At 43.9% G+C, this 27,364-nt stretch overlaps 1 protein-coding gene across 2 annotated transcripts in view; it reads left to right on the top strand.

Moving 5' to 3' along the window:
• The first annotated feature begins 516 nt into the window (after positions 1 to 516).
• The window catches only part of SLC37A2 (solute carrier family 37 member 2), a 46,736-nt gene continuing 19,888 nt past the window's right edge, over positions 517 to 27,364 (top strand). The window contains exons 1-5 of one of the 2 annotated variants that reach the window (XM_087706310.1): positions 517 to 827; positions 15,005 to 15,086; positions 16,027 to 16,114; positions 18,600 to 18,678; positions 20,960 to 21,095. In XM_087706310.1, the coding sequence (XP_087562436.1) occupies positions 769 to 827; positions 15,005 to 15,086; positions 16,027 to 16,114; positions 18,600 to 18,678; positions 20,960 to 21,095 (444 nt within the window). In that variant the 5' untranslated portion in view covers positions 517 to 768. The remainder of the gene's footprint in view (positions 828 to 15,004; positions 15,087 to 16,026; positions 16,115 to 18,599; positions 18,679 to 20,959; positions 21,096 to 27,364) is intronic. The other variant, XM_087706309.1, reaches the window with a different exon arrangement.

The following is a 27,364-nucleotide window of genomic DNA, read 5'->3' as shown; positions in this document are numbered from 1 at the left end:
GGAAGTCATGGGATGACTTTGCCTCCCCCCTTCAAGATCTCTACACCCAATTACCTCCAATTGGTTGGGAGATAAAATCATTGGCCTGTAAAGTGACTTTGATAGACCTTTTCTTTGCTTTGATTTGCCCCCCTTGCAATCCTGCCTCAAAGTGGCGACTCAACGGCCCAGATGATGACTTAAGAAACGATCGTTGATGCAATTTTTTTCATTGGCTTTAGGAGCTCGTTCCCCTGGGCTCCATGGTGCGGGAGCAAGAAAAGTCCCCCGGTGAGCCCACCTTCCAAAGCTTTGCTCAACCCAGGGGTTGCTGGCGCCCACACGGAGCCAAACGGCACCAGGCTCCGCGGGCAGAAGGCGACGGCTTCTCCCATCCTTGGTTTTTAACCGGGCGAGGTCGATACCACGGAAGCCCCACGCTAGGGGACTTTGGCGGCGCCCGGGCTGCCCATCTGGAAGCGTGACTCGGGCAGGGGAGGGGCCGGGAGGGGCGGCCCCAAGCGGGCAGCTCCCCTTCTCGCCCTGCCCGCGCCGGGGCGGGGAGGCGGCCTTGAATCACCGGCGGGTGCCCGTCGCCTGGCCTCCAGCGGGGCATTTAAATGCCACCCGGGATTCAAGCCGAAGGAGCGCCAGCCGCCGCCGCCGCCAACACCGCCCGCGCCCCAAGAGCCGGCCCGATCGCGCCCCTCCCGCACCGTCAGCCAACCCAACACCCGACCGGCCGGCAGCTCTTGCGGCGCCTCTTCCTCCGCCTCTCGCTCAGCAACCATGAGGGCCATCCCTGCGCCGGGCGTCCGCTTCCTTCGTTCCTTCTCCAGGGACAGCTGGTAAGAACGGCCAACTGGGCGCCGCGCCGCCTGCAGCGGCTTGGGGGTCCTCGGCGGCAACGGCGCAGGCTTTCGGGGAGGTGGAGGAGGGCAGGTGGGTGGCGGGGCAAGTGGCGGCCGGCGCGCTTGAAGGTTGGGTGGGGGGGAGACCGGGGGTGGCTGCCTTGCTGCCTAGTGCTGTGCTAGGCCTGGCCCGATCGCCCCCGGATCTCAACCGCTCATCGGTCCCCGCCTGGCTCGAACAAAGAGCCGCTGGCTGGGACGCAGCCCAAGCTATCCGCGGGGCGAGGCGCGCACGAGAAGAGCGGCGGACGGGCAATGTGCGAAGCAGCAGCGCGGCACGTGCCGGGGACGCGACTGGCCTTTTCTGCGGCTGAAGGCCGGCAGAGAAGCGGGGCGTGTAAAGACGGGGGGCCTACGAACCCGCTTTGCCTTCCCTTCTGGAGGCTCCTGCGATCCAGAACCTCCGCGTTAAGGATCTGCTCGGGCCCTTCAAATGAAAATATCTGAGGTCCAGCTGGGCGCCTCCGAAACTCGTGCAGCTTACAGTCTCTCTCTAAGGCTGTGTTTCTCAACCTTGGCAACTTGAAGATGTCTGGACTTCAACTCCCAGAATTCCCCAGCCGGCATTCGCTGGCTGGGGAATTCTGGGAGTTGAAGTCCAGACATCTTCAAGTTGCCAAGGTTGAGAAACACTGCTCTAAGGAGAGACTTCCATTCCTGGGTACCCCCTGCTTTCACTTGTGGGGCACAAGGCAGAGAAAATCAGACCTCCTTAGTCTTTGCTCTGGGATCTATTCAATGGATGCAGGCGGGAGTGGATCACCTGGGATGCCTTCTTGTGGTTCTGTGGAAAGAGGCATTCGCTGGCTGGGGAACTCTGGGAGTTGAAGTCCGGACATCTTCAAGTTGCCAAGGTTGAGAAACCCTGGGCTAAGGTGATGTGGTGTTATTGCAAATTTGGCTGTTGCATTTTCATTACATTCTATAATGTGACTGAAAGGCAAGCAGATTGGCTGTGTGGCTCCTGCAATGCCTTCAGACACCTGGTTCTCTTGGAGGCAAAAGGCAGGGCCATCTTCCCCCTTCAGGTGAATTGCAATGAGTCCTCAAACGTCAAGGCATCTTCCAGCTGCATCTTCCAGCTGCAAACAGTGGGAGCTCCGATACACAAAACGGGCAACCACAGATCAGTGTTAGGCTCCATGTTGAGTCTTTGCCATGTGCAAGACGAATAGTGAATATAGTGATGTCACTTTCCATGGAAACAATAATAGGCAGCCTTCAACTTAGGGCCACAATTGAGACCTCCGTGTCAGCTGAGTGGCAGGAAAACCATGGAGTGGCGGGGATGTGAAAGCAAGGTTTATCCCACATCAGGTTTTGTAGGAAACATCTTCAACCGGATCATAAAATCCATGCTACGTATTGCTTGTGAGGTTTTCCTTCAGAATGTAAGAAGGCAGCCTTTCCAGTATGTCATTTCTCACATGTTTGGAAATTATTCCAAATGATTGGATGGGTGCAAAAAAAGGTCCCAAAGAGAGCAGTAATTGAGTCCCTGATGGATAAGGTTTTTGCCCTGTGTTCCTAAAATATTTTTTTAAAATTTCCATTGAGATCTGTTTTAATCCGCTTAACACCCTTTGCTGGTTTGACCCACAAGCAACAAGAAATATCATTCAGTCTTGCTAACATTTTCTCAGTGACGGTAATGCTCACTGTCATATTCTTCCTTCCCTCACCATTTTTTTTTGCCATTTCCAACAGTGTGGCATCTTTACGTAGTGCCTGCAATCTATAGAGAAAACAACTTTGCTATCCCAGGGTCAGCTAAATTGTACCTAGCTTTTGCAGGTGTCACAAGGAGAATACAATCTGAGTTTGTGTGCCATGGACTAGAACAGGCTATTGAGCCTAGGGATGTCACATTAATTGCCCGAAGATATCATATCTCTCCATTTAACTACCCCAAACACGGTGGTGATGATTTGTATTGGTAAGCAATTGCAATGGAAATTATCCTTGTCTTCTGAGACTGGATTGTTCCAGTTTTGCCCGCATGCTGCATTTGTAAGTTGTGTGTGTTTACAAAGATTGACAAGTCCCTCCTCTGTAGCGTTTCTGTACAACAGTGTAGAGCAATCAGGTCATCTCTCCCTGGTCTTGTTTTATAGAATGAACAGATCAAGTGTCTAATGAGAAATCCCTGACAAAACAACTCAGAAAGAAAGAGCTCAGGCATTGGTGGTAGGTTTTTCCGGTTCCACCACAAAATCACGGAGGACAAAATTGCGCTCGACGAAAGCGCGCATTTGACGTCATCACAGCGCGACGAAAACATTGCGCTGTGATCGAAAAATGTAAAAATAAAGCTAAAACCTTACCCTGACCCCCCCAAACCTAACCCTAAACCTAACCCTAAACCTAACCCTTAACCTAACCCTAAATCTAACCCTAAACCTAACCGTTAACGTAACGCTAAACCTAACGCTAACCCTTAACCTAACGCTAAACGTAACCCTAACGCTCTAAACCTAAACTTAACCCTAACCCTAAACCTAACCCTTACCTTTATGTGAATCGGCTTGCTTTAATTTTAATTTTATTTCAATTTTTAATTTTTTTCGTCGCGCTGTGATCACGTCACATGCGCGCTTTTGTCGAGCGCGATTTTGTCCTCCGCGCTTTTGACGGGTCACGGGTTTTTCCAAGGCAGCAATTGCTGCTCATGGGAGTATACACCTTCCACTCTTGAGGACTGACGAGATAATTTGCATCTGGGGTCAAGTTGTTGTAGATGGAACACTAGAAAGGCATTCCTTTCATCTCACAATCATTGGTTGCCAACAAATCTAGCACCCACACACCAGAAAGAGAGCAGGTTGTCCTTGCAAGACTTGGGCGTGAAGCCATATATAACCAAACTTGTTTTTATTAGGAATTAGATGCATGCTAAAAAAAACCTGTGTTAGATCTGATTAGCAATAGAGCTTAGACTTATTGTACATACCACTCCATACTACTTTACAGCACTGTTTGGATGGGTTACAATGTCAACATATTGCCCCCAATAATCCGGGTCTTCATTCTGGGGTGTTTGTGGGGGGGATATATAGTATGTGTTAGATTTTAAAGTAATGCGACTGCACTTGTATACTGTTGCTCTTTAATTTCACTGTAAAAATAGGACAAGCTGAATATATTAATAGATAGAAGAAATACACCGAAGGGAGGAGTAGAGGGATAGAAGAAAGAGGGGTAGAGAGGGTGGGAGAGAGGATGGGAGGGAGGGTGAGAAGGAAGGGAGGGAGTGTACTGGGAGAGAGGAGTGGTAGAGGGGGAGGGGAAGTAGGGTAGAGGGGAATGTTGGAGGGAAGATGGAAAGTTGGAGGGGGGCGAAAAAAAATATCCGGGTCTTCATTTTACCAACCTCGGAAAGATGTTTGTTTGTTTGTTTGGAATGTTTATTAACATTTGTAGGCCGCCCTTTTCCCTGAGGGGACTCAGGGCGGCTCACATAAAATCAGGAAGGGGAATACAGACAATGACATAGACACATATAATAAAAATAATAAGCAACATTCATTCATCATTCGGGAGGGGCGGCTATCTTTGTCCCCAGGCCTGACGGGCTAGCCAGTTCTTGAGGGCTGTGCGGAAGGCCTGGACGGTGGTGAGGGTACGAATCTCCACGGGGAGTTCGTTCCAAAGGGTCGGGGCTACTACTGAGAAGGCCCTCCTCCTTGTAGTTGCCAGCCGACACTGGCTGGCCGATGGAGTTCGGAGGAGGCCCAATCTATGAGATCTAATTGGTCGCAGGGAGGTAATTGGCAGATGGAAGGCTGAGTCGCTCAGGACTGACTGGGGACAGATTTAGCCTGCAATACTGCACCACCAGGAATGGTCTTTTTACAAATTTCAGTGACCCGTTTTCTTGTGCTAACAAGGCAAAAGACTCCGAGAATCCCACAGACAGGGGATTGTCATCATTGTTCCCCAGTAACCGCCATCTAGAGTGAAAATGTCTTTCTAATTCTGAAAGTAGCATAACATCCTTAAGACTAGAAGCCATTGATATGTCAATATCCAAAAGCAAGAATGGGGCAGCTCTTCCAAACTCAAGAATTATCCAAATATGGTTGGTTATATTAAAACAGAGCCTCTTACATGAAGACGTTATTCCAAAGATCATCCAAGAAAAGGGCCTATCATTTCATTTCAGGGATTGGAGTCTTTCCAGGCTGCCTTCGTTCTTTCTTTATGCATTGATATAGTTTTTTTGGTGCAGATTAGATTCCTTTCTCATTGTCAGCTGCAATCATCCTTACTATTTGCAACTTCCACACTGGAGCCCCCTAAAGAGATTAAGAAGCATATCAGATGCAAAGAACAAATATTGTAATATATCTGCACATCTTTATAATTTTATTGCCATGGTTTAAACAGTTATCTTTCAGAAAATTCCGTAAGCATGCCATTGTTTATTATTCAGATTCTGAGCCTGCAATGTAGGAACTACTGTATTTTTCAGACTATAAGACGCACCGGAGTATAAGACACACCATGATTTTGAAGAGGTAAATTTAAAAAAAAAAAAGGTTTTGCACTCTGCAGGCCTCCCAAACCCTCTGAACGCCTCATTTTTTGCAACAAAAAAAAGACATGCAGAGCTTTGGAGGTTTGTAGAGTGCTCCTGGGGGCTGAGGGGGGGGCAAAAACGAGCAAAAAATGGCCCGTTTTTTGCTCGTTTTTGCCCTTTCCAGCCCCCAGGAGCACTTTGCAAGCCTCCCAAACCCTCTGCACGTCCATTTTTGCAAAGGGGGCAGGCATTCGGTAGATCAAAAATGCTGTATTCAATGTATAAGACGTACCCAGTTTTTCACCCTCTTTTTTGTGGGGGGAGGTGCATCTTATAGCTGAAAAATACAGTATTTTTATATAAATACTAATTTGCGGAGAGAGACAGTTGCTGATCCCAGAAACATGAGGCAGAATGTGCATTCAACAGCCACCAAACCGCACGGTCAACGGGGAATAACAGCTAATAACACTGAAACTTGATTGGGAATTCCATCAACCAGTCCCACCCATTTGCGTCATTCTAGACCTTCCTGGCTCAAATTGGATTTTCAAGATCATTGCCAATCTTAAGCATTTAAATCCTTTGCTCCTTATCAGTATATTCACATGCAGGGCTCTTAGGCAAGACTAGGTGAATGTGTGGAAGCTGAATTAGACCAAAGGTCTATTTTCCTTCTGATTCTGTTTTGCGCAGTGCCCAACCAGAAGCTCGAAGCAGGCTGCAAAGGCTGTGATTCTCTGCAGACTAGTCAATCTTCTTCTTCTTCTCTCCATTTGCGAGTGTTGCCAACGCAATGCTGAGATCCAGTTTGACTTCTTTTGCGCTTAAGTTCCTGCAAGCATGAAATGACTCACGTAATATTTGAATATTGGCTTTGTTTTAAGCTTGGGGCTCCAGCTTCTGGAAGAAGGGAAGCTAGGAAATTTGGTTGTTGTTATTATCCCTTTCCCCAATCTGTCAATTTTTTTCCCCACAACTGCTGCTATTAATGGAAATTATGTGAAGTTCAACACACTTGAAGAGCTGATACTTGTAGATTTGTTTTCATGCTTTCTGCCATGAATTGTTTGACTCCTACTTCGTTCAGTTCTTCAGAGGATCTCAACTGATAGGTCTGAGGCCCTAAACTGGTGATTCCCAAATGACAAAACTTGTGTGAAGATACCACATGGAAGGGCCTAAGGGTAGGGCTTGTGTTGCAACACATGTTTCATCAGATGTCCCTCCTTCTTCCTCTCTGCAGGGCCTGTTGTCCCACAACAGTAGAGCATCTGAAGAAAAGTCAGCTTTGATTATTTTTCTAGCCAAATTTGATCTCCTCTATCCTCTTGGGACTGACTAAAACCAATCAGGTAGAGTTTTTGTCCCAGCCTAAATCCATTCAATTATCTTGGGCTGTAACACTATCACACCCTCATCTCTTTATTAATCTAATAGGAGTTGGGTTAGTGTATGATGCAGTTGTTCTGGATTCCAAAAGGCCCACTGACCTACCTTTGCCTTACAGAAAGTGCCATAATTAGACTGACAATTGCACAAGAGTCCATACCTGTTAAAGAAACACGCTAAACTAAGGCAACGTGTGGTTCGTTTGGCTTGTCCCAGTGATGTATGAATTCAGCTGTTGTGCTTTGTGTGTTATTGTAATGGAACGATAGTTCTGGCTTATTCAACCAAATACAGTTAATGGCATCATGTCTTAGAACAACCTGTCCAGCCAGCTTGTTAATCCATTTTCTCAACTCCAAACAACAATAGCTTTAACCTTTCAAATCATATTTTTACTATTTGGCATTATTTGTGTATTATCAATTAAATTAATTTTAGCAATAGCAGTTAGACTTATATACCGCTTCATAGGGCTTTCAGCCCTCTCTAAGCGGTTTACAGAGTCAGCATATTGCCCCCAACAACAATCCGGGTCCTCATTTTACCCGCCTCGGAAGGATGGAAGGCTGAGTCAACCTTGAGCCGGTGAGATTTGAACAGCCAAACTGCAGTCAGCTGAAGTAGCCTGCAGTGCTGCATTTAACCACTGCGCCACTTCGGCTCTTTCCGTTTTTTCCGTTCAATCTTTTCAACTGGAGATATTAGATCTGAGCATTTAAATCAGTTCCTTTTTTTTCTGCTCAAGAATCTCTACCTCAAATGTCACGAAGAGCCAGAGAGAATATCAGGAGTATTAAGCAGTTACAAATGACCTGGTTTGCCTAATTGCGAAGGGCACAATTGAACAGAAATATAATAAGAGTTTCAGAGGGATTCCTGTACATCCTTGTAGTAGTGTTTATTCTTTCCTCATTTCCACCCAACTATAACGATATTTCCATTTCATGCTGCCCTCTCTCGCAACACAGATTTGAGCAAAAAGAGAAAAGTTAAAGGTCAGTGACACAGGATAAATTACCCTCTTTTTAAAAAATATACAGATTTTTAAAGGACGTAAGCTCAATGAGACATGAAGATAGAAACCGTTCCCAAATATTGGCTAAATGTTATATACAGTTCAATGAAGAACAACACATAACTTTTTTTTTTCTTCCTCTTGGCTATTAACCCCTGATAAATCTTCCAAGTTGTACATTATAAAGATCTCATGTCACAAACCTCTTGGCAGCTCTGTACCACAAAAAACAGTAAAGTGACATCTAGAGAAGTAACTTTTTCAAGGGTTGAAAAGGTCCCATGTTAGATTAGGTTATAATTTCCTGAAAACTGGTTGGTTAAATAACCACAGTTGTTGCTTCACAAATCTCACTGACCTGTAAATCACGACTTACAAATCACATTGGTTTCACTGACATGTTCAAGCCAAACCAAAAAAGCCACATGACGATCTAGCATGCTATGTGAATTCAATTATTGCCTCTCGGTTTTCCTGTGTCTCCGATGATCTACTTTGATAAAGAAATAAGGAAAAGGTTCTGGCAGCTACTTCCTAAAGTAGCTTGCCAGCAAAATTTGTTTTTAAGGAATCTATTCATTACATTCAGCTAGATGAATTTTTTTTTTTAACATGCCTTGTTAACTTCTCCTGCATCCAGTCGGAAGCCCAAAGCCCACTGGGAAATTTACAGAGCACCTAAAAACAATGCACAAATTTTGCCTGTGTTATGTTTACCGACACAAGTATTTTATGCCTACTGCATATTTCTTATGTCCTTCTTAACGCAGTGCTCCATCATATCTTATAATATAGAGAAATGCATTTTAGGAAAACTGATGATGATAGGTTAACAGAGTTGGAAGGACTTTGTAGGTCATCTAGTCCAAACCCCCCATCCAAGTAGGAGACTCTACACCAGTGATGGTGAACATTTTTCATGTGCCCATCCCACACCGTGCCCCCTGAGCATGCATGCATGAACCCCCCCCCGTTGCTGTGCACATACGTGCATGGTTTCTTGGAGCCTACGGAATGTGGGAAAACAGCGTCCCCCCCTCCCCCCGGAGGCTCTTCGGAGGCCGGAACGTTTTCCGACTTCTGGTGGGCCCAGTAGGTCCATTTTTCACCCACCCCAGCCTCCAGAGGGCGAAAAACAAGCCAATGCATAACCCGGAAGTCTGTTCCTGAATATCCGGTTTGCGTGTAGTGCCGTTTTTTGCTCTCTGGAGGGAAGCCTCTGGAGCGTGAAAAACAGCCGAAATGAAGGCTGAAATCAGCTGGCCAGTGCGCGCATGCGTGCCATAGGTTTGCCATTACGGCCCTACACCATTTCTAACAGATGGCTGTCCAGTCTCTTCTTGAACGCTTCCAGTGATGAAACTCCCGCAATTTCTGAAGGCAACTTCTGTTCCATGGGTTGATTGTTCTCACTGTCAGAAAATTTCTCCTTAGTTCTAGGTTGAATCTCTCCTTGGCCAGTTTCCATCCATTATTCCTTGTCTGGCCTTCAGGTCCCTTAGAAGATAGTTTTGACTCCCTCCTCTCTGTGGCAGCCTCTCAAATATTGGAACACTGCTATCATGTCTCCCCTGGTCCTTCTCTTCACTAGACTAGATGATGATGATGAAGAAGATGATGATATCCATTCAATGGTGTCACACTCTTGGCGATTCTATGGGTCAGATGTCCTCACATCTTTTGATCTCGCACTACTTTATGTTCTGGCTGGTTTCAGCTTTGATAGTGTCCAGTCACTATGTTCTTTAGCAACCTGGTTTCCTTTTACCACTAATTCTTCCAAACATATTCCTCCACATGACACAGCCAAAATAAGTGAGATATAGTTGGAAAACGTTTACCATAATATTATTAGAATGTTGTTTTAATTTATTTCTACCTTTTGGAGATATTCTGTATTCAGCTGTTATTCTATGTCTATAATCAGCCACTGATTTCCTATGCTAAGCTTTTCTTTAAACCTTTAAAGATATTCTTCTTTGTTTCATGTATTATTTGTCTTGATATCTGTCTCATGTTCCAAGGACACAAGGAAGGTTATGGAAATTTTGCAATTAGTTAAATTAAACTTTTCTTATCAAATTATCAGGCAATTTGAGACGAAGGTTTAAATTGATACTCCGTTTCAAACATATCTATTTACTGCAAGAGAGAAGATCTCTTTTCAAAGTGGGAAAGTCCTATCTGTAAATGTTTCTGTAAAATGTAATAATGTATTCGTGACCTCTTGGGACACTAAAGTCGAGAGAAATGTTCACCTAAGACGCTGATTAAAACAGAAAGCAACAGAGATTATTTCTATGTTTTTTAAGAACATTGATACTTTTGACAATTCTTTCAAGGATAAACATGGCAAACGTGAGTTTTCTTGCCTGTTTATACAGGCATGTAACCTTAGCTGCCTTACTGCTCTCTACTTTATGCAGATCCCCTTAAAAGTTCAAGATAAGCAGAATGAGCTGGCTATATTTTCTTCTCGTCTGAATGAAGACAAGTTGTCTATAAAACCTTAGGAGAGAGACATGGATCAAAACGATCGCTATAAGTAGGGTCATCCCTTTGTCCTGATGAGACCTCCCAAATGTGAAATAAATTGTTTGATTGAGTTTAAATATATATGGCTCTATCGGTTTGTGAAAAAACTGAACTCTGAGTACTGTATAAAGCTGATTTTTAAAGTCCTTCCCGACACATTCAGAGTTTGCATGAGAATGTTTATTTCTTCTAATTAAAGGTTTGCACCGAATTGTTTTGTCTGACTGTGTTGAAGTAGTAGAAACAAGAAGCCCGATCATGAGTGCTAACTCTTTATCTTTATTATAAGATTCCAACAGCAGAATCTTGCAAGACTGAAAGTACTTCTCCTCTCCTTTCCGTTTACTCTCCAGAAAACTAGGCAGGATCCCTTCTGGAATGCTTTCCATGTCCCCTTCTCCTTCTTTGAGCTGAGATATGTTTTATACAATCAGTTGCCCAATCTGCAACACTTTCTCCTACTTCCTAAGGTCATCCACATATACCATTCCCATATGGTTGTAAATCCCCAAACAATTGGATTTTTAAAAAAAAGCTTCGTGTGAAATCAAGGCACTTCCTTAAAAGCCTTTTCTCTTCATTACAATTGCATCCCTTTTCTCTCCAGTTAATGGAATGCAAACAGCAATGCTATATGAGCAAGACTTCTTAATATTCTAAGGCAGTGTTTCTCAACCTTGGCTACTTGAAGATGTCTGGACTTCAACTCCCAGAATTCCCCAGCCAGCATTCGCTGGCTGGGTAATTCTGGGAGTTGAAGTCCAGACATCTTCAAGTAGCCAAGGTTGAGAAACACTGTTCTAAGTTAAAGAGAGAGGAAAATAGGCCTCAAATCCATCCAATTCCACCCCCCCCCCATGTCCAAAGATATGTAGTATATAAGACTGCAAGAAAGTACTTGGCACAGAGAAGATGCTGAACCTTTGAAGTTCTAGAGTTTTGGCCGTGCTATGAAATTATGAATGGAGCGTTAGTGTTTGTGTTTCCACCAATCACTGCCAGAGTCATAAGGGTGCCCCAGTTATAATGACCTAGATTCCTACAAGGCTTATACTGTATGAGTACATAACAGATGAGGAACCAAACCAACCAGGAATAATTTTGAGCCTGGAACTATTGAAAAGATGACCTCAACACACCACTCTTCTCCAACATTCCAGGGAAGTAATAAGAGAAAGGCCATCATCTGTAGGAAACATGGCCATTGCTAGAGATGATGGATTGGAGAACAATTCTTTTGGAGGGCACCAGGTTGAGTCATCATCTAGACATCAAAAAGCCATTAGGCTACTTCAGGGCTTTCTGCTGCAGTGGATGTTTTGAGAGTCTGCATTTATTAATTAGACTTTTCATTAATTAGACTTATATACTGCTTCATAGGGCTTTCAGCTCTCTCTAAGCGGTTTACAGAGTCAGCAACTTGCCCCCACAGCCAGCTGGGGGATTCTGGGAGTTGAAGTCCACAGGACTTAAAGTCATCAAGGTTGAGAAACACTCCTCTAAGGCCTTATGTGCAGGTAGTTTAGCTTAGTTTACTTTATTGTCATTGCACCTCATAAAATGAAATTAAGTGCCATCTTCGGTGTACATTATAACTATAAAAATCAAACAGAAACACACAACCTTCGCACTCCATACAATTGAATTGAAAACCCCTGATATTGCATCAATTTTGCACTATACAGTAGAATTCAATATAGTTACTGTTCTGTTTTTCAGCCTATTTGTCCTTGTTTTTATTGTCCTGTACCGTCTGCCAGATGTTAATAGTTCAAAAAAAAGGGTGCCCAGGATGAGATGGATCTTTAAGAATGTTTTGAACTTTCTTAAGGCAGCGGGAGCTATAAAGCTGTTCCAAAAAGGGGAGAGGGCAACCCATGATCCTCAGGGCAATGGCATTAACCCTCCTGGCTGAGTATATGTGGCTGAGGGGTTTCAACCTGTATCGCTGTACAAAAACCACATCCTCCCTGAGTCAGATTTTTCCTGGGTCTTTAAAAACTGTGTTTTCTCCAGAATCTCTTTGAATACCTCAATTTGGCCTTGAGGCAGAAGTGAAAGCAATTGTAACAAGAAGGAAGAGAGCCAAGTTTGCAATTTTCCAAGAAGACCAAATAGGATTAATGGCTCCCATACAGAAAAAAAGAGACACTCTTAAATGTATAGCGAATCCAACGCTGTCTTTAGTCACCCACTGCTTCAACAGTGTTGACTTTGAATAAACTGAACACTATAAAGAATCAAGATCAATATTAAGATCCGGAAGCTGTTCCTAGACACACAGTGACCAAACAAACACGAGGCAGTTCAAAAAAAATAAATCTTAAAACCTATTATTCAGAACCAAATAAAACAAAACAGTAATATGATCCCAAGCAGAGAATCATTTAAATACAGGAAGTTGATTTCTGCTTTCCCATTTGTTCTTCCTCTTGAAAAGATCCTGTTAGCACTGTCTGATGAAGAAATAACTCAGCGCAATTTTTTTTTTACAATTGATTTGGAAGCGTCTCTGGGTCTACCTTTCAGAGATTGTCTCTTGGTTATCTTGCGTGATAAGATAAAAGAGTTGATAAGCAGGAGCTGTCAAGAGGACGCTGAAATTTGTTTTCTCCAAGTTAGCTTCCTCTTGCTTCTGCACCCCCCCAGAAGACTGAAGTCAACTTTCCTTACATGCTTTAATTTCCACCGGCCACTCCCCATGTGACTCTGAAGGTCTGCTTGACCTGACTTCCTTTGGAGAATGGAAAGTTTCTAATGGAAGAAAATACTGAATAGGTAGTTCAAGTTGAATTATGGAGTTTTTGTGCTCTCTGAGCTTGGTTTATGAAACTCAGAGAACACTGAAGACCTCACAAGGGACGACTCTATTGCTCATTCTGTAAGAAAATTGGCTTACCTACTGGGTAATCTTTCCTCTTTACTTGCCAAGCAATTTTTGCATTCGTTTACATGATTCAATCACATGGAAGGATAAGCCGAAAGATCCTCATTCAATCCTGATATCTGAACCCAGCAGAAGAAAGCAATTTAATGCAAACCTCTATCCCATCCAAAAAAGCAACAAATATTCTGGAGCAGTTCTACTTGTAGAGTTAGATTGAGCATTTTAGATCCCTTATCTTAGGAAAGGGAGAACATCTAAGAAGGGACATTTAGTTATTCCTTCTACCCTCCAAAAATAATCTTTTTTTAAAAAAAAAATGCCCATTTTTCCATTATGGTAAATTTACCACATTTTTGTCATTGCAAGGAAGTCACTCTAGATAGCAAGATTGCAAATAAGGGAAGTAACAACGATGCTGAGTAGGGAAAATAATAATTGTAGTGATGGCTTTAAGTGAGGAAATTCAAAATCTGGATGTTGCTTGTTAGTTTTCAACCAGTTGGGATTTAAATAAACCTGAGATAAGTTGTTTTGTGTCAAAAAATGGGTGTAAGGAAAGACTTTTCAGGACATGATATATAAACAAAAGATGCACCTTGGCTGTTGAATTCTAAAGAAGTGATTTATGGGTTATTTTTTTGTGGGGGGGAGGGTGAAGGGACAGAATCAAGGATCCATAGTCTGGATGTGCCTGGCAGACCAGATTGACAGCATGAGCCAGAGATTCGGGACATCACTCTTGTTGTTAGCAGTGGACTTAATTGCGAGGTGGCACAGTGGTTAGAGTGCAGCACTGCAGGCTACTTCAGCTGACTGCAGTTCTGCAGTTCGGCTGTTCAAATCTCACCGGCTCAGGGTTGACTCAGCCTTCCATCCTTCCGAGGTGGGTAAAATGAGGACCCGGATTGTTGTTGGGGGCAATATGCTGACTCTGTAAACCGCTTAGAGAGGGCTGAAAGCCCTATGAAGCAGTATATAAATCTAACTGCTACTGCTATTGCTATTTCATACAGCGCTGGCTTAAGCAAAGTCAGACCGTTGGTTCTCCTGTGTTGAAATGCTGAGTTGATTGAATGGTTGGTAAGTTTTAGAAAGGTTCCCCAAGAATATTTGGCAGTATAGATGTCTTGAAAATGGCATGTTCCTGCACTCTGACCATTGCTTGTGATGCATAACTGAAGGAGAATTCAGAGCCTAATTCAAGGCAGCAAAGATGCATACAATAGAATACAAACTATTTCCAATTCCCAATAGGAATAAAAAATAATCACTTGTCCCCTGCTTTTTAGTAACTTTAGCTGTAGAATTTCACTTGCATAGGATGCCTGAGATGTTTTGGAGAGCATCACTGCACCCAAAGCAGCCATGAATCTGGATCCAAGCTGTCCCACTATTGGAGGACTTTAGGAAGCTGGTTAAACCTTAATCCTGCAGGTGCCTTTTGTTAAGGAGTTAAGCCTTAGATACCCTGGGAATCTTGGCCGTGTCCTTTATTGGTATACGACATTCAAGAGACCAGGGGCTGCAATTTTTAATGGAAGACCAGGCTCTAAAAAAGTGGGTGGAGTCAGGACAAAGAACTGGGTAATAAGATGAAAACAAATATTTAGTACTTACTCTCACTTCTGTTCCATTAAGTGTTAAGACTTGGCAGTTAAAGTCCTACAACACTCCTGTGAATTGAGGCAGCCCTGCTATAAAGTAGTCACTGATTTAACCTCCTCCTGTAATGTTCCTCTCATCCTCCTGTTGTATATTTTTCATAGGTACCGGGGATTAATTCTGGTGCTAACCTTCCTGTGCTACACCACTTTTCATCTCTCACGGAAACCCATTAGCATCGTAAAGGTAGGTATAAGTCAAACCCAGGGCGGACGAGAGACTCATTAGCTATTCAGATCAAGACCTTTACTATATTTGTCAACAATCTCCATGGAATAGACTGCCCGGGTGTCAAACTCATGGTGTCACATTGCTGTCACGTGATGTTTCCCAGCGTTTTCCCCATTCATGGAGATGGGATGGGCGTGGCCTGGGCGTGACGCATCCAGCCTGCGGGGTCGCCAGTTTGACACCCCCTGGATAGAGCATGTTGGCTAGGGAATTCTGGGAGTTGAAGTCCACACAGAGCCGAGGTGGCGCAGTGGTTAAATGCAGCACTGCAGGCTACTTCAGCTGACTGCAGTTCTGTAGTTCAAATCTCACTAGACTCAAGGTTGACTCAGCCTTCCATCCTTCCGAGGTGGGTAAAATGAGGACCCGGATTGTTGCTGGGGGCAATATGCTGACTCTGTAAACCGCTTAGAGAGGGCTGAAAGCCCTATGAAGCGGTATATAAGTCTAACTGCTATTGCTATTGCGATCTTAAAATTGCCGAGAAACCCTGGACTAGAGGAAGTGCTGCTTCCTAGGAAATAGCAGTTTACAATGCCTATTGCCTCCCCTGTTTCCTTTCAGTTCCCAAAATTATTGTTAATAGCAATAGCAATAGCAGTAGACTTATATACCGCTTCATAGGCCTTTCAGGCCTCTCTAAGCGGTTTACAGAGAGTCAGCATATTGCCCCCAACAATCTGGGTCCTCATTTTACCCACCTCGGAAGGATGGAAGGCTGAGTCAACCCTGAGCCGGTGAGATTTGAACCGCTGACCTGCTGATCTAGCAGTAGCCTGCAGTGCTGCTTTTAACCACTGCGCCACCTTGGCTCAGTTAACAGGTTTGCCCTTTTTGCACTCCTAAAATTCAGTGTCGGTGCTGATGATCTGCTCTCTGTCCTTTCTTTGATCAGAGCGAACTGCATTTTAACTGTTCTTCACTGGGATCGAGGCCAAACAATGCGTCCAACAGCACCACGTGGTGTGATTGGAAGCCCTTCGGTAAGCTCTTCTTGATATCTGTTTCCCACCAAACCCACAATCGTTTTGGATTCATCAGATTGCGACAGGACAAGAAGGCTGGATAACTGAGGACTAAAGTACTGTGAAATGGGGAGGATTTGCTACTTAAGGGAGAGCATCGTTTCGTCATTCCTGCAGTCCTGGCATTTCCAGCTATGGTGGGAAGGAATGGGAGCCCTGTTCTTCCTTGGTGGGGGAATCTAGCTTTCCAAAGCTCTTCTCCCTGTCTGAAAAATTGGAGGCTTTTTCTCTATAGTTTATAGTTTATTTATTTGTATGCCGCCCTTTTCCCTGAGGGGACTCAGGGCGGCTCACAAGTCAGGGGAAGGGGAGGACAAAACAAGTTATAAACATAAAACAATACATTGTTAAAAGAGAACACAACAATCATACCATTCGGGTGGGGTTAGGGTCTTTAGCCCCAGGCCTGCTGGGACAGCCAGATTTTAAGGGCAGTGCGGAAGGTCTGGAGGGTGGTGAGGGTGCGAATCTCCACGGGGAGTTCGTTCCAGAGGGTCGGAGCAGCCACCGAGAAGGCTCTCCTCCGGGTAGTTGCCAGATGACATTGGCTCGTTGATGGAATTCGGAGGAGGCCTAATCTATGCGATCTGATCGGTCTAGTGGAGGTAATTGGCAGTAGGCGGTCTCTCAAGTACCCAGGTCCAATATCATGAAAGGCTTTGTAGGTGACAAGTAGCACCTTGAAGCGCACCCGGAGAGCAACAGGTAGCCAGTGCAGCTCGCGGAGGATAGGTGTTACGTGGGTGAAACGAGGTGCACCCACGATCACTCGCGCGGCCGCATTCTGGACCAGCTGAAGTCGCCGGATACTCTTCAAGGGCAGCCCCATGTAGAGCACTCTTCTCTACTTTTGGGCTGTAGCAGAGATCCTTTTCAGAAGTCAGACTGCTGGTTTATGGCAGCCTTTATCACCACCTTAAGCACCGATCCACTAGAGTCCATCCTTGCAAGTATTCTGATGCAATGACTGATCTGAATCTTGACTTCGTTAAAATATTGTTGAAAGCCATCTAAAGCAGGGGGTCACCAACCTTTCGGACCTCAGGGACCCCTAAATTCATAATTTTAAATCCCATGGACCCCTAATATGATTTTGTTTTTTAAAAAAAGATAAGCAGTATTTAGTGCAATATAAAAAATGCAAATAATTTTTCTGCGGACCACCAAAATGTTCTCGTGGACCATCAGTAGTCTGCAAACCACTGGTTGGTGACCACTGATCTGAAGTGTCCTTGACTTTGGAGGGCTGGGAATTAGCAAGTATTTAATTTTGTACTATCCTAACCTCTTTCAGCAATTCGAGTAGCTTCACAGAGTTTTTAGGCCAAAATGGGAGAAATTGTTACCTGCAAAGGCCATAACAATTTCAAATAGATATTCTAATCTGAAGCTGCTACTCACTCATCACTTTAGAAGCAATGGCCTTGAGTCAGTCTCATCAATTTGGACTCCGCTTTAATCTTGTACAGGATTTGAAGGGAGGATTGATTATTAGTTTTCATCCAACCAAGAAATACTGTAATCATGCGGAATCAGAAAACAAATCCCATAAAGCCAAAAGCCCTGGCAATGTTAAAAAGGGCTCCTCGTCTTCTAATCCTTTTTAACTAAAAAGGTTGGTGATTGAGCGAATGTCTTTTGGTAGCAAAGCAGTGGTGGGTTTCAAAAATTGTTCGAACCTACTCTGTGGGTGTGACCTCCTTTGTGGGAGTGGCTTGCCACCCATGTGACCGGATGGGAGTGGCTTGCCACCCATGTGACCGGATATGAAGATGCCGACGACACTTGTCAGAACCACCTTAAATTACCTCACACACAGCCCTGGCCTGCATAAGAATATGATGTAAACTTGTTTTCTAAAAGGCATCTTTGGTTTGCGTTAAAACAACTTCAACACACGCAATGTTCTGATTGCACCACAAACGCAGTAGTCATCCTTACTTTTCACAGAGGCACTGAGTTTTATAAATATGAGCATGATAGTGTAGAATAATCATATCCAAGGACCAGTGGTGGGTTTCAAAAAAGTTTGGAACCTCTTCTGTAGGTGTGGCCTGCTTTCCGGGTCCACTGGTGGAACCTCTTCTAACCGGTTCGGTAGATTTGACGAACCGGTTCTAGCGAATAGGTGCGAACTGGTAGGAACCCACCTCTGTAGCAAAGTGTTTATTGTTGAATCCAGAGTGGGGGAAATCAGGTGCAAATCAATCTATTTAAAACGTTAGAGGACAAAGCTAAGGACCAGATGGGCTTTTTATGGATGCATTTCATCATGGGAAGTCTAGCCCATCTTCTCCCCAATGCTTTGGGAGGCAAGCCTTGTTCCCAGGGTTCTCCCCCCTCAAAAAAAAATAGTACCTATTTAAGTTCTGGAAACTATAACTTGCTTCTTTTGCTGTTTGATAAAAGGCCTTCAAAGCACGTTGTGTTTTTCTTTTCCCAGATCAGGATAACTACAAGGAACTGTTTGGAGCCCTGGACAATGCGTTCTTGGTTGCTTATGCAATTGGGATGTATATCAGGTATGTATTTTAGGGGAGCTAATGCTCTGCAGTGCCGGGAAAAGCAGTAAGGAGTAGGAAGACCAAGGAAGCAAGATCTGAAATAAGGTTTAAGGTTTAAGGTTTAAGGTTTATTATTTATAGGCCGCCCTTTTCCCTGAGGGGACTCAGGGCGGCTTACAATTTATAGGGAGGGGAATACAAAACAATAAGACATAAACAATACATAAATTAAAATAGAACACAACATTCATTCATCATTCGGGTGGGGACGGATTACAATCTTTATCCCCAGGCCTGACGGGATAGCCAGATCTTGAGGGCTGTGCGAAAGGTCTGGATGGTGGTGAGGGTACGAATCTCCACGGGGAGTTCGTTCCATAGGGTCAGAGCTGCCACAGAGAAGGCTCTCCTCCGCGTAGTTGCCAGTCGACACTGACTGGCGGATGGAACTCGGAGGAGGCCTAATCTGTGTGATCTAATAGGTCGTGAGGAGGTAATTGGCAGGAGGCGGTCTCTCAAGTGGTGAAATAAGAATAAGAAAAATAAAGTTTCCACCGGCACCATTCACCGTACGTCTCAGGTTTCCACTGCAGACCTCATTGGACATCTGGTTCCCCTCTGCAATTAGAATCAGTGTGGAAAAACAGAGTCCCTTCTGTTGGCTGGGAATTCTGGGAGTTGAAGCTTAGCCGTCTTAAAGTTGCCATGGTTGAGAAACGCTGGTCTGGAGCCTCTGTGCTTAGGGTGGTGTTTTCCTTCATAAAGACATTTGTATTGGACTTTGCTTTGGCAAGGCGGTTCGTTACCGATAGTTTCACTGTTTCTTTTGGCGTCATTTGTCATTAAGGTTTGTTCTTGGTTGACTTTTACTGATAGAGCCTTTCCATAATCAATTGCTTCAACAATTTGTCATGGAGAGCGTCAGCAACTTGGCACCTTGACTTGGTGGCTCAAGTTGATGGTTGATGAAAACATCCTGTGATCTAAGGAGGTCCTTTAGGACATATCTATAATATTTGATTACATGACAACTGTGGGCCACGTTCAGAGCAATCAACCCACTTATCCACCTTGCAGGAAAGTAGAACATTCAGAAATAGAAAATTCCCTTCACTGGTGTTACAATGCCAGGCAGATAAGAAATCGGCTAATGGAGAGCCTGAAATGTCAACAGGACTCTTGTTAAGATGATAGATTCTGTTTACTGAGAACTAAACAGACCCTTTGGTCGCCTAAGTGGTTATTAAAGAGCTTCGTAGGGTATTTGGAAGGCTATTGATACGTCAGAATTGTGTAGGCTGATGAAAGAGAAAGTTGTTTGGCTTAGAGATGGAAGGCCTGCATCGTGTACAATAAATCCAGTTTCCTTCTCATCAACTGCAATTCAAATTGTGTTGTGTTTTTTTAATCTTCATTTTGTCTTTGAGTCCTTCCTTCCTTCCTTCCTTCCTTCCTTCCTTTCCTTCCTCCCTCCCTCCCTCCCTCCCTCCCTCCCTCCCTTCACTCCATTTTAAAGTGTGTACAAGGCCAATTCCTTAATCCCAAAGGCAAAGCAATTTGGCTTTTAGCTTTGACACAGAAAGGACGCGCAGGTTAAGTGAGGGCATGTCCTTGAGGGGTTTAAACAAATCTGCTTGTTGATGTGGCGTAACAAGCATCTGCCTGCAGAAACAATATCATTGTGGCTAACAATTGCCTGAGACAAAACATAGGAGCGGAGAGACAACGACAGTCTAACAAGGCCTAGATGACTGGATTCACATTTCTGAAGATGACACAATTGAAAATTGTATATTCCCCCCCTAGTTCAAAATCCGAATCTTGAAGTCAAAGTATCTCAGTCCTTACGTCACACTTAGCCAAGATCAGATGAATCATGCAGTGTCTTATAGTGTAATACAGTGTTTCTCAACCTTGGCCACTTGAAGATGTCTGGACTTCAACTCCCAGAATTCCCCAGCCAGCAAATGCTGGCTGGGGAATTCTGGGAGTTGAAGTCCAGACATCTTCAAGTAGCCAAGGTTGAGAAACACTGGTGTAATATGAGAAGCCAACTTTTTTGGATGGTAAGACAATGCTGCTTACAATAACATCAGAACCAAGTCTCTATAGCTTTTCAACAAACCTAGTTAATAAAATAAATCATGGCATTGCATGAAACGTCAACCCCAACTCCACATAGCTAAGGTTTGATGACTTTCAAACCTCCTCCAGCTCCAGGATTCTACAATTTTGCACTGATGGGGAACTGTGATAACCAATTGTGATTTAACAACCTGTCTATTCTATTTTCCCACAGCGGGATTTTCGGTGAGCGTCTTCCTCTGCGCTATTACCTTTCCGGAGGCATGTTGCTCAGTGGTTTATTTACTGCCTTATTTGGATTGGGCTACTACTGGAATATCCATCAATTATGGTACTTTGTGTTTGTACAGGTAAGGAGTTTGTTCTCATCAAGCTAATCAAGTTCTCTCCGCATTTTATATGGGGTGGGCAGGCTCTGGTCAACCCTGCACAAATTGTGCACCAGCATCTTGAGGCATTTTTCATTCAGGGTTTCCCATTCATGCCTTTTCCACCTTCTACCATTAAGAAAGAAAGAAAAACCCCGCAAAAGAGCCCCTGTTTCCATTTCCCATCAGGAACCGAAAGAAGTCAAGAAGACATGGTCTTCTTTTTTTAACCATGTCTCTCATCAGAGATTGGCCATCAGTGCTGTCATTCATTTGAGGTTCTTTTGTACTTCTGATCCAGGGGTGGGTTCCTGCCAGTTCTAATCTCTTCTATAGAAGAGATTCCACAAATCTACAGTGTCATTTAGAACCGGTTGCAGCTCCCTCCCCCCGCCCATCCGCACCATGTTTGCTCCGCCCGCCGCTCACTGATTGTCTGGCTCACCAATTGCCCCGCCTGCCTCCAAGAGTCCTATCTAAACCTTAAAGTCTTAAAGCTGTCAACTTTGAACACCCCTGGAGTTTTTTTTCTAAAGGGTTAGGGGTGCAAGGGTCTTGTAACTTGACAGCTTTAAGACTTGCATGCTTCAAATGCCAGAGTTCCTGAGCCAACATGACTGGAGGAGGAATTCTGGGAGTTGAAGTCCACAAGTCTTAAAGCTGTCAAGTTTGAACACCCCTGGGTTTTTTTTTCCTAAAGGTTGCAAGGGTCTTGACAGCTTTAAGACTTGCGTGCTTCAAATGCCAGAGTTTCCGAGCCAACATTTTGATTGCTAAGCAAGAGCGTTGTTAAGTGAGTTTCACCACATTTTACAAGTTGGCCACGCCTACCCAGTCACATGGCTGCCAAGCCACTCCCACCCAGTCACATAGCTGGCAAGCCACTCCCACCCAGTCACACGGCTGGCAAGCCACTCCCACCCAGTCACATGGCCGTCAAGCCACTCCCACAAAGCAGGCCACACCTACAGAAGAGGTTCTAAACATTTTTGAAACTCACCACTGTTCTGATCATCCAAGACAGTGCCAGAGCCAAACTTTAAAGAAATACTATCTTAGGCATGGACATGTTGCACTTCCTCACTGCCCTTCTTGGTTCTATGCCTTGGGCTGCAGCTTTGTTTTGTTCTCGTGGGTTTTCCCTGTTCCTGCCGTTTCACAGGAAACTGCAATGCAGAGATGTTGTGGTATGTGGGTGTAGCAGTCACATGCATTAAAGGCTGGGCAAACAGAAAGCAGATATATTTAGCCCCTGGAAAGAATTAGGGAAGGGATGGAATCTGATTTTCCATCCAAGGCTCATAGATGTACATGAGACACAGGCTCACCCTGAATGACGAGTTTGCAGATGGTGTCTGGTCATTCTAGTGCCTTGTTTATTTATAATTTTAAAAAAATCACGATTCAGGAATATTCCTTCTAGGTACCCTCCTATCTGTGAGAGCAGTGACCCTGTGGCTTTTCTCTAAGTTTCTCTGCTCGCTTTTAAAAAAACAACCTGAAATTGAATGGAAGGTTGTGATCAAAGGCAATGTGGAATCTTCCCCTATTTCTTCTTTTATGGGTTTTTTTTTTCAAGCTAGAAAAAAGTTCTCTATTTAGGGAGAGAAAAAGAACTGAAGAAATAATGACTGAGTAGTAGAAAATGGTCATGACGTGTGTGTGTTTGTGTGTGTGTTGCATTTGTGCTGATAAATAAATAAAGGGAGACTAGTATAGATCTATTTCAAGCTATTTAGCTCTCATCAGCTAGCCATACCCTTGCTGGGAATCGAACCTGGGCTGTATTACATATTGGGCAGTTGTATTAGCCACTAAGCCACAGGCTCTCCTCCTGTATTTATGTGACACCATACATACATACATACATACATACATACATACATACATACCTACCTACCTACCTACCTACCTACCTACCTACCTACCTACCTACCTACCTACCAGTGGTGGGTTTCAAACATTTTTCGAACCTACTCTGTGGGTGTGGCCTCCTTTGTGGGAGTGGCTTGCTGCCCGTGTGACCTGGTGGGAGTGGCTTGCCAGCCATGTGTTTTCTCTCTCTCTCTCTCTCTCTCTCTCTCTCTCTCCTTTCTTTTGTCTCTCTTTTTCCTTTTTTTCTTTTATCTCTCTCTCACTTCTTTCTTTCTTTCTTTCTTTCTTTCTTTCTTTCTTTCTTTCTCTTTCTCTGTGTGAGTGTGTGTGTGTGTGTGTGTGTGTGTGTGTGTGTGTGTTTCAGTGGTGTGTTTCAAAATTTTTTGGAACCCCTTCTGTAGGTGTGGCCTGCTTTCTGGGTCCACTGGTGGAACCTCTTCTAACCGGTTCGGTAGATTTGACGAACCGGTTCTACCGAATAGGTGCGAACTGGTAGGAACCCACCTCTGATACATACATACACACACACACACACACACCTCTTGAATCAAATAATTCCCTTTGCCTAGTTTAATTCACGATAGTAACTGTAGCAAAACATGTGGTTTGTATGCAGCCCATAATTAAAATACTCCTGGTGCCCCATAACCAGTTTCCCATTGAATTACACCTGAGACTATTGTCCTTGAATAATTCCTATGAATCATTCCATCATTTCACCTCGTCGTTTCACTCTGTGGGCCAGATTTTGACACCTGTCAACACAAACCCTTGTAGCTGAAACCATCAGAAAGTTAGACCAAAACCTGCTGCCCTCCTCCTTAAAAACTCCAGATGCTGCCTATTTGATGTTATGTATTATGTGCCATCCGATTCTACTGTGACTCTGGGCAGCACCCTCCATTAATTACCAATCTTTTTTTTTTAAATTAAAAATATAAACCAAAGGGGAAAAAAACAGCCTCCAGATGCCATGCGCCCCCCTCCAAACTCTAAAATAACCCTGTGTAACCTACAAGTTGCCCACCACCCACTTTTAACTCCAGGCTTGGCAGAAGATAGAAGTTGTGTCAGCCTTCCTAAGTAGATCATACTGGAAACGCAACCAGATGAAACAGAGTCTCTTAGGTCTGAAAGTACAGATCTTCCGCCATCCCTTTTCGCAGCCTGATAAATTAGGAAGGATTCTTACTGGGCTTATCTTTCTGCCCTCTACCTTTATGTAGCTGTGGGTTCCCCCCAGTTGTACCTGATCATTCCCTAGGCCAGAGATGGTTAACCTTTTTGCCATCGCATGCCAAAAGAGGGGAGCACGGGGGGGGGTCATGCACGTGTGTGCCCACACCCATAATTCCATGTGCTCTCCCCTGCGCATGCACGCACGAACCCCCCCGCACTCCCCCTGCTTTTGGCCTGCAATGTCACAGTGGATCCGTTTTCTAGGAGCCTGGGGAGGGTGAAAATGTTCTTCCCAAAAACGCCCCGTTTGCTGACTTCTGGCGGGCCCCAGAAGGCCCGAAAATCAGTTGGCTGGCGCACGCTGAGCTTGTTTGCCCACCGATATGGCTCCGTGTGCCACCTGTGCCATCACGGCCCTAGGCAGCATCTCTCCACGCCCAGCCGAGGTGGCGCAGCGGTTAGGGTGCAGTACTGCAGGCCACTTCAGCTGACTGTTATCTGCAGTTCAGCGGTTCTAATCTCACCGGCTCAAGGTTGACTCAGCCTTCCATCCTTCCGAGGTGGGTGAAATGAGGACCCAGACTGTGGGGGGCGATATGCTGACTCTGTAAACCGCTTAGAGAGGGCTGAAAGCCCTATGAAGCGGTATATAAGTCTAACTGCTATTGCTATTGCTATTCAAAGTTTTTAAGAATTTTTGGAAGAAGACCCAGCAAATCTTGTGGGGATGTTGTTCCAGAGATCAGGCGCTGCAACAGAGAAGCCATGCTTCCTAGACCGGTTTCAGTGTTTCTCAACCTTGGCGACTTTGAGCCCTGTGGACTTCAACTCCCAGAATTCTGGGATTCCACAGGATTTAAAGTCGCCAAGGTTGAGGAACCCTGTGTTAGGCGATGATGGTCTTCTGCCTCCAAGAGAACTTTGAAACATTTGAAACAGGAAGCGGTGCAAAGTTCTTTTTTTCACGGAGCTCTGAACGAAGGGCTTTTTGCATGGTCCAGAGCCTAGGCCGTCCACACTGTAGACTTAAAAGGAGCAGCCACGCGCATACTGTAAGGCTGTGTCCATTTATAAATGGCCTCTGTTATATAATGCTGCATAGAAACAAGAAGCAGGGAGGAGCTGAGGATTTGGCAAAGGCAGCAGCTGTGGATTTGGAAGGAGGCAGCGTTAGAAAAAGGCTCGTTGGGGAAGGAATGACGTTTGTCACTGGCTGGGAAAGAGCCTCTGCTGAGTCACTCAACCGCAGCTGTTGGAGAAGGAAGAATGCTGCAGCCACCACAAAGGACGGACTATGTAGGACTTGAAAGTTGTACCAAGATCTGCCATGGCTGATAACCGCCTAGAAATCCCCGAGGAACCCAGTGCTCTGGCCTTCCGCAAGCTCCCTTTCCAGCTGGGTGAAGTTCTTAAGGTGTGGGAAAACATTGGGTGATATAAATCAGAACCAAATCAGCTAACTAACATCCTGATCTAACTTTCCCATCTGGGGCAAGGAGAGCAAGAGGACAGTGGCAACATCTTAACAGGCGTTTTGGAGATCTGCCCACCTCCTGCCTGTTTTCTAGAGCTCCTCTGCCTTTTTATTTTTATTTTCAGGAGGTCAAAGTGGCATCTTCCCCATTCTTCCGTCCCTCTTTTTCCCTCCAGAACATCGTTCTGTGAGCTCTAGTGGGCTGTGATGCATTGACCCGCTCCCTGCTATTTTTGTAGCCTGTTGAGCAAGAATTCTCAAGTTTTTCCATCCCATTGCCAAAAACTCTCTTAGTGATTTGACGTGATTACATTTTTCCAATCACACATTTTCCGTCTGGTTACTTAGTTAGCTACTCAGTGAGGGAATGTCTGTGTCCCATTTAGGGTCATTTGGGAGGGGGGGGATTGGCCTCATCTTTGCTTTCCCCGCCTTCCTTTTTCCTCTCCTCCTTCAGCAGCTCTGGTGGCCCACTACGTAACTTCTTACTTGCTTCTCGAAAGCTTACACTGTTATCATGTGTTCATTTTTAGGATGTCCCAAGACATTTAGAGTATTTTTCCTTGCAAAAGATTAACCCCCCCCCCCCCGCCTTCTCTAGAATCAGCTTTATAGGTAGTCCTCAACTTGCAAAAGTTTGTTTAATGGCCGTTCAAACTTACAACAGCACTGAAAAAAGTGACGAGCAATTTTCACACTTATGACCATTACAGTACCCCCATGCTCATGTGATCAAAATTCAGCCGCTTGGCAGATGACTGTTGCAGTGTCCAGGGGTCAATTTTGCAAATGTCTGATGAGCCAAAAGTCAGCGGGGAAGCCAGATTCACTGAATAACCTTGCTACTAAATTAATAACTGCAGCGAATGATAATAACATATATACATACATACATACATACATACATACATACATATATATCCCTATCCCTATCCCTATCCCTATATTATATTATATTAATTATATTATATTATATTATATTATATTATATTATATTATATTATATTATATTATATTATATTATATTATATTATATTATATTATATTATATTATATTATATTATATTATATTATATTATATTATATTATATTATATTATTAATTATATTATATTATATTATATTATATTATATTATATTATATTATATTATATTATATTATATTATATTATATTATATTATATTATATTATATTATATTATATTATATTATATTATTATATTATATTATATTATATTATTATATTATATTATATTATATTATATTATTATGTTAGCCACTAAGCCACAAGGTTCTCCTCCTTTATCAGCTGAGCCAGGGAAATAGGTATGTATTTAGCTTAGTGGCTAATATAACTGCCTAATATGTAATACAGCACAGGTTCAAATCCCAGTAAGGGTATGGCTAGCTGATGAGAGCTAAATAGCTTGAAATAGATCTATACTAGTCTCCCTTTATTTATTTATCAGCACAAATACAACACAAATGTAACAAAGGCAACAGTAAAAATAATGGCTTTCTGTCTGGATGGTCTCTTGAGATGAGCCGATAGACAGAGAAAGGAAAACAGTATGCTTCCTCCCATATTTGGGCATACCAGGGGTTGTGACACAAAATACATATATATACATATACACACACGCATATATGTGTGTGTATGTGTGTGTGTGTACACAATATAAGGAAATGAGATATAAATTGTAAACATTGATTTGGAAAGAGGG

The sequence above is a fragment of the Thamnophis sirtalis genome, unplaced genomic scaffold (assembly GCF_051295495.1).
Source record: "Thamnophis sirtalis isolate CommonGarterSnake01/CBP01778 unplaced genomic scaffold, rThaSir2_p1.2 scaffold_2, whole genome shotgun sequence".
Classification (NCBI taxonomy): domain Eukaryota; kingdom Metazoa; phylum Chordata; class Lepidosauria; order Squamata; family Natricidae; genus Thamnophis; species Thamnophis sirtalis.
The sequence above is the reverse complement of the archived record's forward strand: the minus strand, read 5'-3'. Positions and strand labels throughout refer to the sequence as shown.